The sequence below is a fragment of the Gobio gobio genome (genome assembly GCF_949357685.1).
Source record: "Gobio gobio genome assembly, chromosome: 15".
NCBI lineage: Eukaryota > Metazoa > Chordata > Actinopteri > Cypriniformes > Gobionidae > Gobio > Gobio gobio.
Window position 1 is genome coordinate 4,639,877 of NC_137108.1, and position 17,033 is coordinate 4,656,909.

Genomic DNA, 17,033 nt, shown 5'->3' on the forward strand with positions numbered 1-17,033 from the left:
TTTTGAGCCTTCAAATGTATTTTAGAAGCTTAAAATGTAAACGACACCTTTTCGAGCCCAGCGCCAAGGTTTTATAGCTTGTCTGCAGTGTGATTGTGAATGTGAGATTATCCCCAGTACAATGTCGATGTACAATTCTTCAAAGAAACATGGCTTTTTGACACAGTAAAGGCGTTTTTCCTCCTCCAGAACTGATGGAGGGTCTGCTGTCTGAACGCTGACACCAGCGAAGACGGCTGTGCCCCTAAAACTGACATTTAGTTCAATTTCACTGCTTTTACTGGTAGAATTGGTATAATTTCAGTCAAAATAAAGGCTCCTGTCTAGAATTATTGGATTGTCTATAATTATTCCCAGAGGGGGCAAATTAATGCCAGAAGTGAGCAGATGTTGTCTCGCTACCTTCCTTTTTTTCCTTCTTCTTCTTCTAAAGTCCTTTGACAAGATATTTTTATCTCTAGCACATCAATGTACTGGCAAACTGCAAACTCCAGACTGCTCTGAAAGCTTGTCAAGGCCAATTACAGTCTGTCCTGCTCTCGTCTTGTGGGGGGGGAACGTTACGACAACACACACACCCTCCGCTTTCACACCAGACGATCCGACCGTGGCCAATTGAGGAGCAGTGACTATAAGAGAGATGTCTGATATATCGGTTGGAGCAATGGATACTGCTATTGAATTCGGGCTGTGCAGAAAATGCTCCTTTCACAGAAATGTGTTTATTCCTATCGCAGTCTTTGTGGAGTCTAATGAGGATATCGAAGGGCAGAGTTTGCTCCTGTGTGTTTGTGAAAGTGTGTGTGCTTAATAAGCTCTATAGGGGGAAAACTAATGCCAGATTTTTCACTTTGTGTCCTCTCGGCAGTATGTGCTTGAGTTTTATTTTATCGCATCTTCATGCCATCTGCTGTGCGCATACACACACACAAACATGCACACACACGCACACACACACTCTCACTGTTAATCTTATTTTCATATCTGTTTCCTCTCTACACTGAAAGCATCTCATTTTATTGTATAATCTTGACAAGTCCCTTCTGCTGCAGGGTGGAAGTGTGTCAGGATTGAGCACCATCCTGAATTGAATTAAGAATTTAAGTGCAATTTCTTAATAATGTAATTGAAATTGAATTGAGGGAACAAACAAGGCAGAATTCTAATTAAAATTGTTGTATAAGGAAGTAGACTTACAATGGAATGAAATTCAAAGAAACTTATAGAGTTGATATTTTTGTTTTTTCAGTAGGAATTAATATGACAAAACATGTTATCATACACAAAACATATGGGGTATATCCAGAAACATTAAAGGAACACTCCACTTTTTTTGAAAATAGGCTCATTTTCCGTCTCCCCTAGAGTTAAACAGTCGAGTTTTACCGTTTTTGAATCCATTCATCGGTCTAGAGAATCACAACTTTTCATTTTCCGTCGGTCTTAGTACACAATGTAACTACCGAAGAGTCAAGTTTTAAATAGGAAAAATACGAAACTCTTTGGTCATGTTTTGAGCGAGATGCTAACGGTCTAATCAGATTCAATGATCTATGCTAAGCTATGCTAAAAGTGCTATCGCGAGACAGTAAAACTCAACTGTTTAAAGGGATAGTTCACCCAAAAACGAAATTTTTATGTTTATCTGCTTACCCCCAGGGCATCCAAGATGTAGGTGAGTTTGTTTCTTCAGTAGAACACAAATTAAGATTTTTAACTCCAACTGTTGCAGTGTGATAGTTCTATAATGCATGTGAATGGAGTGAAAGAGTAAAAACACACAGACATGCGAATCCTTATTAAACCATGCGGCTCGTGGCGACACATTGATGTCTTAAGACACGAAACCATCGGTTTCTGCGAGAAACCCAACAGTATTTATGTTATTTTTTACCTCTTATCAGACGAATGTCATCTAGTATTGCTAGCGCCATAACTTCCGGCGAATAAGGTCAAAATACTGGCGCGATCAAAGATATATATACGTAGATGCCTCATTCGACCGATCCGCGCAGGCACTAATGAGGAATCTATGTATATATCTATGATCGCGCCGGTATTTTGACCTTATTCGCCGGAAGTGATGGCGCGGGGACGGCTGATGCAGAGCCATAGAAATGTTTTTTTTTTTTTTTTTAATATGGATATTTTTTCTTACACAAACGCATCGATTCGCTTCAGAAGGCCTTCATTAACACCCCAGAGCCGCGTGGAGCAGTTATTTGACGGACAGATGCATTTTTTTATGGACTTCAAAGACAGAGCAACTATTACTGCTATTATAATGCTTGGATTAGCCAGAACATTTTTAATATAACTCTGATTGTATTCGTCTGAAAGAAGAATGTCATACACACCAAGATGACTTGAGGGGGAGTAAATCATGGGCTAATTTTCATTTTTGGGTGAACTAGGCCTTTTTTTTTTTTACAGAAATGTATACTTTTTTATTTAATGAGGGGTGGGAACATTAAATTGATCAAAAGTGACAGTAAAGACATTTATAATTTTACAAAAGATTTCTATTGCAAATGCATTTTCCCTCATCAAAGAATCCTGAAAAAAATGTATCATGTTTCCCACAAACATATGAAGCAGCACAATTGTTGTCAACATTGATAATAATCATAAATGTTTCTCGAGCATCTAATCCTCATATTAGAATGATTTCTGAAGGATCATGTGACACTGGAGACTGGAGTGATAAATAAATTCAGCTTTGATCACAGGAACAAATTACACTTTACTATATATTCACATAGAAGACAGCTATTTTAAATTGTAATAATGTTTCACATTTTTGTTGGAATAAATGCAGCTTTGGTGAGCATAAGAGACTTCTTTTAAAAATATTAGAAAATCTTAATTATTCCAAAAATTAATTCAGTAAATGCCAGTTATTCAGGATTAAAATTTCAATTCAATGTCTTTGGGGATGGCCAAGTCTGTATACAGTATATATATTCACATGTATGATTTAAAAAGGAGCCAATTTTGCTCAACCTTGCAGGGTCTTACGGAAAGATGTGTGGGAAAAGAGCCAACCCGAGTGCAATCAAAGCAGTACTGGATGGATGGTGGATTCTGACTCACGTGGTCCATCAGTTCTCGGACCATGCCGTTCCACTGGCCCGTGCTCTCTTCCTGTGCCCCGTACTTGCCGTCCTCCACCAGTCGCAGCTCATAGGTGAAGCCCAGGATGGCAGCCAGCTCTCGCAGCAGGTCGATGCAGAAGCCCTCGAAACGATCGTTGCCATATAGAGGCTTATCCGACTTCTTGAACATCACGTACGGCTCTTCCTGTGGAGGGAAAAGACATTGGGCTCTGAAATACGTCTGATAATATATTACAGTATAATATAATATAATACTCCTTTAATTTCCCTGAAAATAATTGCATACCTTTGAATGTTTTTCAACCAATCAGATTCAAGCATTCAGCCCCACAGTATAAAATATAATATAATTAGTGCTGTGAAAATTAGCATATTAATGTCTGTGTTTAATTTTTTCAGTGTAGTGCGTAAAAAATTGTTTTATGCATTTAACACAGCATCTGTTCATTCCCGTCACCCTTTGACTGCCGTTACATTATATGACCACGCTCTGATTCATGCAAACGCTTTTAAACCATTTAAGTGTCTGTGAATATCCTGACTATGTGACACACACACACACACACACACACACAGAAAGAAGCACGCCAGAATCGAGTTATCTTTCGTGCTTGAACAAACAATGACAGACAGAATTATGCCAAAATGCCCGTTTTGTAGAGTATTCTCATAAGAGCAGTGTTAAATTAGTTAAATAACGTCTTAAATGAACTTACAGAGTTGTAGGAAATGGTCATGTTCGGCAGCGGCAGATCTTAAAGTGACAGCTGCCACTAATGATTTCAGTCATTAATATTCATCACAGAACAAACTGTAGCTTTAATAAGGATTAATCTATATTTAATTCATAATGTATCCAGTTAAGACTGTAAAGTGTTTGATAACTTTCAATTTCTGTATTTCTGTTAGACAGGTAGGAAGGCCACAGGTAAATATGACATTATAATGGGTTTATGTGAAGATTGGTTTAAGTTCACTTAAAGGGTTAGTTCACCCAAAAATGAAAATTCTGTCATTAATGACTTAACCTCATGTCGTTCGACACCCGTAAGACCTCCGTTCATCTTCGGAACAGAAATGAAGATATTTTAGTTGAAATCTGATGGCTCAGAAAGGCCTCCATTGGCACAATGCACTTTACACTCTCAAGACCCTTAAAAGACACTAAAGACGTTGTTACAAAGTCCATCTCACTACAGTGGTTCTAAAATAACTTTATGAATCGACGAGAATAGTTTTTGTGCGCAAAAAAACCCTAAATAACGACTTACATAGTGATGACGATTTCAAAACAAGGCATCATGAAGCTTCGAAACGTTATGAATCAGTGAGTCGATTCAGCAGTTTGAATCGCCAAATTTCAGCAGTTTGGCGGTTTGACACGCGATCCGAATCATGATTCGACTCACTGATTCATAACGCTTCGAAGCTTCATGATGCCTTGTTTTGAAATCTTCATCACTATATAAGTCGTTATTTAGGTTTTTTTTGCGCACAAAAACTATTCTCGCCGATTCATAAAGTTATTTTAGGACCGCTGTAGTGAGATGGACTTTGTAACGACGTCTTTTAAGGGTCTTGAGAGTGTAAAGTGCATTGAGCCAATGGAGGCCTTTCAGAGCCATCAGATTTACACTAAAATATCTTCAATTCTGTTCCGAAGATGAACGGAGGTCTTACGGGTGTCGAACGACATGAGGGTAAGTAATTAATGACAGAATTTTCATTTTTGGGTGAACTAACCCTTTAAATTAAAAATTTCAATTAAAAAAAAAGCCTAATAAATGCTAAAATGTATATCTTTCAATTATACTGTAATGTTAAATGTCTATCATTAATGTTTATAGACATCAGTATCAGTGATACTGGCCTTCATTAAAAAGATGCCATTACAACAAATATTAAGTTGTGCATACATTAATTTGGAGAGTACTTGTGATATTATTACATTAAAATATTAGTTTTTGTTGATGTTTCTATTTTTAATTATAGAAAAATTTGATTAATTAGGTTTTTTTATTGATTGACAGCACTTAATATAATATAAACACATCAGCAAAATAAAATAAATAATTTTCACAGTTACATTTGATTAATATTTTGTGAAAATGTCTTAGTGTTCTTGTCTATACAATGAAAGTCATGTTTGGACACCAACATTCTTCAAAGCATCTTTTGTGTTTCACAGAACAAAGAAATGTGATAACACTTCACTTAAAGCAGGTTTTTATATAATGCATAAAAAATGTAATGCATTAATTAAACCTTGAATGATGGACACCTTGAAATATACATGGTCTCATGAATAAGTACTATATAATGCACTATAATTAGTGCTGGACAATCGATTAATCGTGATTAATCGCATCCAAAATAAAAGTTTGTGTTTGCATAATATGTGTGTGTGTGTGTACTGTGTGTAGTTATTATGTATATATAAATACACACTCCGTCATGTATATATTTAAGAAATATTTGTATGTATATACTGTATATATATTTATATAATTTATCTTATATATTAATATTTTTTTTTTCTTAAATATATATATACATGCATGCGAGTGTATTTATATATACATAATGATTATACACAGTACACACACATATTTTCTGTAAACACAAACGTTTATTTTGAATGTGATTAATCGTGATTAATCGATTGCCCAGCACTAATTATAATACGTATCTATTCATTTGTAGAACTGTAGAAAGTATAAAGCATTAAAACACATGATAAAAAAACGATTTCAGCAGAAACAAGGAATCTGCCAATATTATAATGCATTTTTAACTGAGGTTACAGTTTTATTTATGTATCTATAATGCATTATAATGCAGATTTGGTACAACATGAAGGTGAGTAAATTAGGACAATTTTCATTTTTGGTTGATCAATCCCTTTAACATTGTGACGCATGAGCAACAAATCGGGCATTTATGAGACAGCTGATCTTGGCAATAAGAATGCAGATATCTGGTTTAGACCACATGGAAACTGGTGTGAACAGATCCTTCTATACCAGCGAGACTATTCAGGAACATTTGTCATGCCAGGGGAGCTGCAGCAGAGAGAGATAAGCGCTTTCCCGCCCCCACGCTGCTTACCGCCCGCATATTCACAGTCCTAATGAACCAATGAGAGGCAGCCTGTTCACAGCAGGAGCCCGGCATAGAAACAACAGTTCTTCTCATGCACCAGAGCATTATGTGTACTATGTACAAACTATTTTTGCTTTTTCAATGTTTCGTTTTTTAACAGTTTTAAAGACCTTTGAAAACAGTTTAGCCACCTTAAGGCTTGTTCAGACCAAGTGCACACTAAACACACTAAAGCCCTATTCGGACGGTGATTGTTTCTCGTGGGTTCATGAGGTATTTTCATCATTGTCAGGGGCTAGTCAGTGATTTTATTGCTGTCTAAATCCAGAATGTCCGTGTTTTTCTCCCACCACCCGTGTAAAAATCCCCAGCCGAATTACCTACTGTTTTTTGACAAACACCAAGGTTGTGTGGGGATTTAATTGCCGTCCGAATCCACATCTCTGAGTTTTCAAGAATATATCACTTCAAAATTCACTGTTTATATCCTTTTTGACCCCTGCAGAGCACCGTACGGTTTGCGCTTTGCTGTAATTTGGATGCATTTTAAAGATCTAGTGCTGCGTCCCAATTCGCATACTATCCGTACTAAATAGTATTTGAAAAAAGAATTAGTATGTCCCAAATCGTAGTATGTTGAAAAGAGTATTCCAAAGATTCCCGGATGGTTTGCTATTTCCGGTCAGAATTCGAAGTGCAGATCGATGCACACTCTTAACGGCTGATATTACCCACAACCCATTGCGAAAACTACAAACGCGGATAAAAAGTGTTAAAAAAATACAAACATGACGGTTACGCAAGTCTGACGGCTAAGTAGAGAGGATTAGATAATAAAGGGGCTTGAGTGAGCAATTATCAGTATTTAACCTGACGAAAAGATATTTATTCAATGTTAGCCACATTATATTTAACCTGCATTGAGAACTTTTGTAATGATACGTTTGGCCATTAACTTTGCAAACACATGAGAGGAGTCTCTACATTAAAGACCCACGAATGGCAGATCAACGTGCTACTACATTTCTCTCCAATACGGTAGGAAATTAAATTGAATGTGGAGGATTTGAACTGTGACGATGATTGACAGGGCAGTTTAAACGGTGACGGGACACATAACTAAGCAACAGAGTCCGTTAAAGATGACGAAGTAGTATGTCCCAAAGCTTGCATACTTTTCTGCTACACACTCAAAAGTATGTACTTTTTCTTCACAAAAAGAGTACATACTTTTAGGACGTAGTATAAGTAGGCGAATTGGGACGCAGCATAGACTTTTATTACTGAAATGCTGGTGCGTATTTACAAGAGCGATATATTTCATCACCGCTCAAAAAAGAAAAAGAAAAAAAAGCACGTAAACATTTGAAATGGGCCGTTATTACGGCAGCGATTATATCTGTTAAAATAACCGCAGCATTATGATTACCTCATGTTATGATCTCCGCTCATTTCCATGTGGAGTTAAATTACTTCCTTAACTTTTAGATAAAAACAAGACAGACAAAAATTTTAACTATAATGTGCGTCTATATATCTTCCTTTTTAAAGGTATTTTAAATAATTAAATAATAATTAGGATATTATTTTCTTATTATTAAATAAAATATGCATTTATTCTTATTATACCAAGCATATGACATTTTATTTACAGCACAATCATGTTATTGATTACGTGAGCAGCGTTCCCAGGTGTGCAGGATCACAAAACTCGCTGCTCCACCGAGAATAAATCGCATCCGAATGCACGAGTTTATCACTGAGGTGGCTGCACATTCATTTTTACAGACTTCCACCTGAGAAACAATTACCGTCCGAATAGGGCTAAAGAGTGAAATGATGTCGGTCAGTCAATCATGTGCTTTAATGCAAAACAGCCCATTTAACGATAAAGATATCGCTCACTTTCATAAACTTTCATAAAAGCCATCTGATAATACAGATAGTACCCGTTTTAAAGCAGCGAAACTTATTTAGATTGCAAGTATTTAATATATTTACTATATATAATGTTGACAATGATGACAGTTTATATTCATTATTTTGATCTTGAGACTGACTCAGAAATAGTCTGGATGCCAGCCGAACTTAGCCCCGCCCACAACATTTGAGGTCAGGAAGTTCGGTCTGGACTTGATCCGTTTGTGGAGCAGCTACGCTGGAACCAGAGCTGTTCGGACCAATCACATTGTCAGGGCGGGCTTTATACGATGATGGACAGATGATCAACAGTAACGTCACCAAAGAGCGCTTGGGTTGAACTCATTTACTAAATGGAGAACTTGTTCGTATATGCATTCACCTTTACTGTTTCTCTCTCTAAATGATGATGGTGTTGGTAAGTACTCCGTGTATCCTTAAATTATTGAAACACTGGCAAAGATAGTTTACTTTCATCTTCTTCTACTTCTTCCAGTGTGTGTGCAGTTGAGTTCTGTTGACAACTACGCGTCGCTCTGATTGGTTGTAGGTCTATCCAATTGAGTGCAGAGGCATTTTCGGCCCATAATCACAGCCCAATGGATCAGTATCAGACTCATATTCTGACTAGAATCTGAATATGACGACGTCAGGCTAACTGAGAGACTTCAAAAACTGTAATTTAAATGATGTCAAGCAAGCTGAAACGCAAAATATGTGTGCGAGATTATAATATGTTTGCCCTGAATTGATAAAATATGATGTTGTAGAAAAAATATATAATTATATCATCATAGGACATGAAATGTACCCTCAATTGTAGAATGACTCCATACAACGTGTTTTGGTTTAAATAACTTGCAGAAGTTAGACAAACTAGGAAAGTTTATCATCATCACTCTTATGTAATGTTAATCCTCAGCTCAACTAAAAATGCAAGCTTATTGATTTTGGATCCACAAATAAAAGACATTATTATTTTTGAATTCATAGGACTCAATCTATTATGTTTGATGAAAGCACAGACCAAATTGAATTGTTACTGAACATTTTTAGGTAAAACTTTACTTAAAGCCTTTATGTATAATGCATTATAAAAGTATTTTAATGCATTAATTATGGCTTGTAATGCATTGTGTGTAACCACAGTTATAATACATTATAATACATCTCTAGAAAGTATAATGTATTAAAACACGACAAACATTCAATTTCAGATGTAAGGAGTCTGTGACTATTGTAATGCATTTTAACTTTGGTTACAACGATTTATGAAAATATATAATGCATTATAACATACATTATGAACACCTTTATAATGCATTAGACATAAGGTTTTAGGTAAAGTGTTTTATACTCAAATTTTTTTTTTGTATACTCAAAAAAAGTCTTGAAACTGGTTGTATCAAGTTTTTTCACAGTGTGCATGGACTGAAATGAGTGATGGTAAATATGACATTCCAAATACTCAAACATTCGGAAATCATGTGCATTATTCAGTTAAATGTTTGCGTTAACAATATGGTTTGTAGTGACATTCACCTCTATTGTAATTGTAATATTGTAATCTATTGTAACTAGCAATTGCACTTCATTTCACTTCTTCCATATAATAACAATATGAACAGCTGTTATTACATGGTTCTGTGGAATGCTTGATTCTGATGTAAAAACTGATATGACAGGCTCATCCAAGCAACTGAAGTCTGTGCTTTAGAGAAGGGACACACCAGACCCACGCCACAGAACTAGTGCTGATGTTGTCGCTTCACATCGCCTGTGTCAGGGCAAAAAAGCTACACTTGAACACAGAGAGAACTACAGCCAACACTCAGCTAGTATGCGCATTCTGTGTGTGTAAATGAGAAAACTGTCTGTTTCTGCAGATATATTCATCTATATTCATCATTCAAAAAGCTGAAAGCAACGCTGCAGATACACAAACCGTAAACAAAGCAGCGCGTGCTTACCGAATCCTGCTGATCACTTTCTTTATTCCACTCCGCTCATGTTAATATTAAAATATTCGCACAGGGATACTCAGGTAAGATGACGTAACATTAGAACGACATTCTCTGTACCATTTTGACTTCTTGAACAGCCAATCAGAGTTCTCTCTCTCACCAACGGCCCAATGCAGATTCTGAATCAGCCCAAAAAAAAACAACGGCATCCAACTATAGCCAACGGTGCGGAACACACCAAAAAAGCTCAGTCGGCCGACGCTAAAAAACATGCTAAAAGTTTTCGATGGGGTTTCACTTGTAATACTTTTGCATTTCATATGCAAAGATGTCACACAGTCTCACAGTTCTCTCAAAGTCTCACAGTAGCCAATCACAGCAGTGAGCGTTTACACTTAAGTCTCACAGCAGCCAATCACAGCAGTGGGCATTTACACTTAAGTCTTCCAGCAGCCAATCACAGCAGTGGGCATTTACACTGAAGTCTCACAGCAGCCAATCACAGTAGTGGGCGTTTACACTGAAGTCTCAAAGCAGCCAATCATAGCAGTGGGCATTTACACTGAAGTCTCACAGCAGCCAATCACAGCAGTGGGCGTTTACACTGAAGTCTCAAAGCAGCCAATCATAGCAGTGGGCGTTTACACTGAAGTCTCACATCAGCCAATCACAGCAGTGGGCGTTTAGACTGAAGTCTCACAGCAGCCAATCACAGCAGTGGACGTTTACACTTAAGTCTCACAGCAGCCAATCAAAGCAGTGGGCGTTTACACTGAAGTCTCACAGCAGCCAATCACAGCAGTGGGCGTTAACACTTAAGTCTTCCAGCAGCCAATCACAGCAGTGGGCATTTACACTGAAGTCTCACAGCAGCCAATCACAGCAGTGGGCGTTTACACTGAAGTCTCAAAGCAGCCAATCATAGCAGTGGGCGTTTACACTGAAGTCTCACATCAGCCAATCACAGCAGTGGGCGTTTACACTGAAGTCTCACAGCAGCCAATCACAGCAGTGGACGTTTACACTTAAGTCTCACAGCAGCCAATCACAGCAGTGGGTCTTTACACTAAAGTCTCACAGCAGCCAATCACAGCAGTGGGCGTTTACACTGAAGTCTTACATGAGCCAATCACAGCAGTGGGCGTTTACACTGAAGTCTCACAGCAGCCAATCACAGCAGTGGGCGTTTACACTGAAGTCTCACAGCAGCCAATCACAGCAGTGGGCGTTTACACTGAAGTCTCACAGCAGCCAATCACAGCAGTGGGTCTTTACACTAAAGTCTCACAGCAGCCAATCACAGCAGTGGGTGTTTACACTGAAGTCTTACATGAGCCAATCACAGCATTGGGCGTCTACACTGAAGTCTCACAGCAGCCAATCACAGCAGTGGGCGTTTACACTGAAGTCTCACAGCAGCCAATCACAGCAGTGGGCGTTTACACTTAAGTCTCTCAGCAGACACGCCCCTCAAAACAGAGCGTTCAAATCAGAGGGCTAATATCAGGGTAAAAAAAATACTTCTTATGTATAAATTATGAACATTTTTGAGAAAAGATTCGTACTACAGGGTATGCTTGTCCGGGACAAGTGGATTTTTTGAAGGGGCAAGTGAAAAAGATTTTTACTTGCCCAACCAGACAAGCCTGATGAAAACGTCCAAAAAAAAGAAATAATAATAACTAGGCAATCACCAAAATGCAAGAATGATTCTGCATTAATTTAGTGTAAGTGGCGATCGATAGTGGATAATGTAATGAACTGACGGTAACAATGTTCACTGCAAAAAAAGCTTTTCTTACTTAGTATTTTTGTCTTTTTTTCAGTCCAAATGATGCTGGCGCAGCCTCTCGAGGAGAAATCACAACATATGAGCACCGCTTATAAAGAGAAACTAAAAATGACATGGATTTCATATGACAGTTCCACAAACAATTAATTCAAATTAAGTCACTTACATTTTAGATGCAATATTGACTGTTTTTGTTCAATTTTTAGCAGCGAAAATAGTTCCAAACAGAGATCACAGCAGAACCATAACACATCTCACAGCAACGGTGTGTTACTGAATGATTCAGCTTTGAATGAATCGGCTGAATCAAAGATTCAATTACCTGTTCATAAATGACTGCCTCATTCTTGAATGGATCATCCGTTTGAATGAATCGTTTCACTGAATCGATTCAATGACTCACTCATTCAGACGTTCACAGCGCCACCTACTGGTGGTTTAGTTTCATCTTTCCAACATTTCTTTTTTGTATATTCAAACATATTTAAAACAATCTCATGACATTATTTAATGCAGTTGTAAAAGGGAATGACACGTACGACTGCATTTATATGCTGTGGGCAAGTGACCCCGCCCACGTCGTCATGCGTCATTGGCCTTTCAGGCGTGAATAAAGGTGTCTTCAGCAGATGGCGCTAGAGCGCGATATCCCATAGTCATGTGTTGTACCTCGTTTCCCTCCTTCTGGGAACAGTAGTTATATGCAGAACTCAACGTTTCACTGAATCGACTCAATGACTCACTCATTCAGACGGTGTTGAATGAATCAGCTGTTTCACTGAATCGACTCAATGACTCACTCATTCAGACGGTCTTGAATGAATCAGCTATTTCACTGAATCAACTTAATGACTCACTCATTAAGACGGTGTTGAATGAATCAGCCGTTTCACTGAATCGACTCAATGACTCACTCATTAAGACGGTGTTGAATGAATCAGCCGTTTCACTGAATCGACTCAATGACTCACTCAGTCAGACGGTCTTGAATGAATCAGCTGTTTCACTGAATCGACTCAATGACTCACTCATTAAGACGGTGTTGAATGAATCAGCCGTTTCACTGAATCGACTCAATGACTCACTCATTAAGACGGTGTTGAATGAATCAGCCGTTTCACTGAATCGACTCAATGACTCACTCATTCAGACGGTGTTGAATGAATCAGCCGTTTCACTGAATCGACTCAGTGACTCACTCATTCAGACGGTCTTGAATGAATCAGCTATTTCACTGAATCGACTCAATGACTCACTCATTCAGACGGTGTTGAATGAATCAGCCGTTTCACTGAATCGACTCAATGACTCACTCATTCAGACGGTGTTGAATGAATCAGCCGTTTCACTGAATCGACTCAATGACTCACTCATTAAGACGGTGTTGAATGAATCAGCCGTTTCACTGAATCGACTCAATGACTCACTCATTCAGACGTTTACAGCGCCACCTACTAGTGGTTTAGTTTCATCTTTCCAACATTTCTTATTTGTATATTCAAACATATTTAAAACAATCTCATGACATTATTTAATGCAGTTGTACATTTTTTAGTGTACATTATTTAATTTGATAGGTAACAGCCCTATTGTCACAGAGTCACTAGTAACACCTGCCACACCATCAGAGTCCAATCACGCGACTCCGCCCATCCGCTCGTTATCACCAGATTACTGAAGTCACCACACCTGCACCCGCTCATCACCACCACTTCATAAGCCTACACTTCCTTTCACTCTCTGTCTGGTCTCGTCAGAGATACACTGACTCTATTCTCTGCACCATACTTTGACTCGTCTGTATATCAGAACGTTTGATTCATCCTGATTACCTACCACCATCAGTCATCTGTGTCCAGTCAGTTCCTCCTGTGTCCACCTTTCATCTGTACAGCAAGCATCCTCAAGTCTTCTTCATTACATCGCACTCAGTTCTACTATTCCTCGGCAAGCTTGTGTGATACCATCTCCTGTCTCCATATTTCAAATAAACATCTACTTATCTGCATTCCCTGTTGTCTCTCTCTTCTGTCCGTGACACCTATAGGGCCCTATTTTAACGATCTGAAACGCAAGTTTCAAAGCGCGAAGCATAGCCTATATTTATTAAGATTGGGGAAAAATGCCCTTTATAAAAGTTAAAAATATCACAAATATGCAGATTTAAATATGTCAAAGCTGATTGCACACAGAATATTGCTTCAGAATTAATTATATTTACAACACAAAAAACAAGCTTTTTCTTTTTTCTGGACAAGCTCATTTTTTGACAGATTTACAGTATGTGAACTGGCTTAATGTCGAGCCCGAACATTATAAGTGCACCCTAGGAAACACTATAAAACAACGAAACAATGCAGTTCATGACCCCTTTAACCCAAACGCTAGTGATGAGTGTTTTTAAAAAGAAGTTTGCCTACATGATGACACAAAACCTCACTTTGCCATCTAATTAAATTTGGGCACTGCACACCTGTCGTCACTGTTGCTTTCATTATAGTGCTCATAAAAAATAATTAGTATAGGCAAGCGTCTCTATTATTATTTCTCATACTCAGGATTAATCAATAAACAAAACTGTAACTATACAGGGCTTTATACAATGGAAATTGTTTCAATGGCACGCATTTGTGCTATAGACATGTTACCTCAAACCATGCAGCATACATTTATCAGCTGGTAAAACTGCTAAAAAAAGGAAGGAAGCAAGGTCTTAATCCATATCTGAACGCCAGAATATCATAGAGACTAGGGGTGGGCTCTTTTGAAATGGAGCCACCCAGAACAGGAACCCAATAACTAACCAGAACACCTCAGCATCCACAAAGCAATGGCCTTAAGAACCCAGAACATCCCTGGCAGCTGCACACCAGTGCCCTAGCAACCAGTCAGAACACCTTAGCAACTGCATACCAATGCCTTATCAAACACCCTTAGCAACAAGGTGAAAACCCTTAGCGACTGCATAGCATCATGATGGAGAGTTTTCTATAGGAATGCACCAGTCCCAATGCGTTTTGTGTAATGTAAATTGGCCATGATTTCTGCTTCGCTATAAATCCAGAGCCGCTCGACCGTTCATGGTGCATGAGCTCTAAATCAAAAGAGAGCCAATAAGAGCTTTTACATCAGAGCTCTGAGATGTTAGCGGACTGACACGCAGTGAACCCGCGATGCTTCCAGCTCAGTCAGAGCTACCTTTAGTTTATGAGCACTGACCACACGCTCCTTCAGGCCTGTAGCGTTCAGATCACATTTGCGTTGGCCGAAAGCCGTGTCAAATAACCCTGTTGAGCTCTTTGTGCTCGAGCATTGTTTGTACGTGTGTGTATTTCCATGGAAACAGTGCCCGAAGTTGGAGAGGGTTGCTCGCAGTGAGCGATAATATTTCATAACCGTCTGAGCTTTTTAAACACACGTAGCACTTTGACTTATCGCTGAGGCTGAATACTGACTGAGCGCTGCGGCTTTTGTTTGTGATTGGTTTTACATTCAGCTGGGTTTCATTTAGAGTGCCGAACTCAAACATCTGCGAGATCTACCAGCCTGCGCATGCCAACAGAAGACTGACATTTTGCTTGCAAATGGCTTTTTAATTAGCTTCAGTGATTATTTTGTATCAATAAAATGCATCCTTTAGCATTGTCTTTTTCTAGTGCGTCTTCTCTATTCTTTCCTTCCAACTGAAATGTCAATTTGTGATGAAAGACAGGGAGCGAGAGAGCGTATGTGTGTGTACGCATGTTTACGCCAGACAAAAAGCGGATCATTCAAGGTCAGAAAGCTGCGGTGGCTGATGGGTAGGACAGCTTCCCGCAACTCTGAAAAAGATGCATCTTAATATCTGAAAATGCTCCGGAATGCTTTGAAGTGCTTGTGAAACATTTCATGGAAAAATTGCAGGAGATGCATTACATTTTCACAAGTGCCAGAGGTCTTCGATTAATGTTGCCGAAAACCTGCTATTTCTTCTTTACGGACCGCCCTTGATCAACAATACGAATTTGGAGACTTAAACACTTCAGAAGTTTGCTAAAACAACTCGAACACATTCTGGGTAACTCTCACAAAACCTGTCAGGAATATGTAGTGATCATTTTGCACTCCACAAATCATAAAAAAATAAGATATTATATCTTGCCCATTTGGAAATGAAGGCCATTTAAAGACCATTAAGATGTTTTGCACTGCAACATTTTTTTTTTTTTATGTGATAATAATGGAACAATACAAACATTACGGCCCACAAAGGACAAATACAGATTGTTAAGGGTAGGACTCCACTACTCCGGGCCTAATGAGTACACTATGCCATTAAAGACCCACATCAAAAGGCCCGGGACAACAGCCCCTCTCCTGAAGACACTTATTTGGATATGAATATAACATAATATAACATTTATATTTTCTTTATTTTGATTTTAACCCTAAATGGTCCTTGTGGACAAGTGTGTCTTTTTTAAAAATAGTTCCCTTAATCTGAGTGGTACAAGACTTGGCTACTTTTCCTAAATTCACCACCTGAACACACAAAAAAATTGGGGGAAAAAAAATCCTTAATTGGTCCTTTTTGGACAAAAGTGTGCACCCATAGGAAATGAATGGGTGAGACTATAATTTAGAGCATTTTTTTCTTTTTGTCCAATAAAAATCTATAAATCCAACACGATGCAGATCATACATACATAAATGAAGGGATGAGCCTATATAACATTCTCAATGTGGCAAACACACACACACACACACACACACACACACACACACACACACACACACACACACACACACACACACACACACACACACACACACACACACACACACACACACACACACACACACACACACACACACACACACACACACACACACACACACACACACACACTTGTCTTTTCCTTAGCATGGTCAGATTTGTCTGTATGGCATATTTTGGCATCTTTGTATATAATCTTACGCAACACAAATGTTTTAGTTTTTTTGTTGCTTTTTTTTTATTCTACAATTTTAACTTAAACTTAAGAGGTTCAGTTTGTTATAACATTGGTTTATAGATTTCAGCTTGTTACAGTTTTTTTTATTTGCTTTGGTACTATTTTCACTAGTAAGGTGTACATTTTCAAAACTCTTAGTACAAAA

General features: G+C 38.3%; 1 protein-coding gene across 1 annotated transcript in view; it reads right to left on the bottom strand.

Moving 5' to 3' along the window:
* Positions 1-17,033, bottom strand: part of grik2 (glutamate receptor, ionotropic, kainate 2) — a 342,712-nt gene that overhangs the window by 110,653 nt on the left and 215,026 nt on the right. Inside the window, exon 10 of the mRNA XM_079836135.1 lies at positions 3,094-3,300. Within this exon, the coding sequence (XP_079692261.1) occupies positions 3,094-3,300 (207 nt within the window). The remainder of the gene's footprint in view (positions 1-3,093; positions 3,301-17,033) is intronic.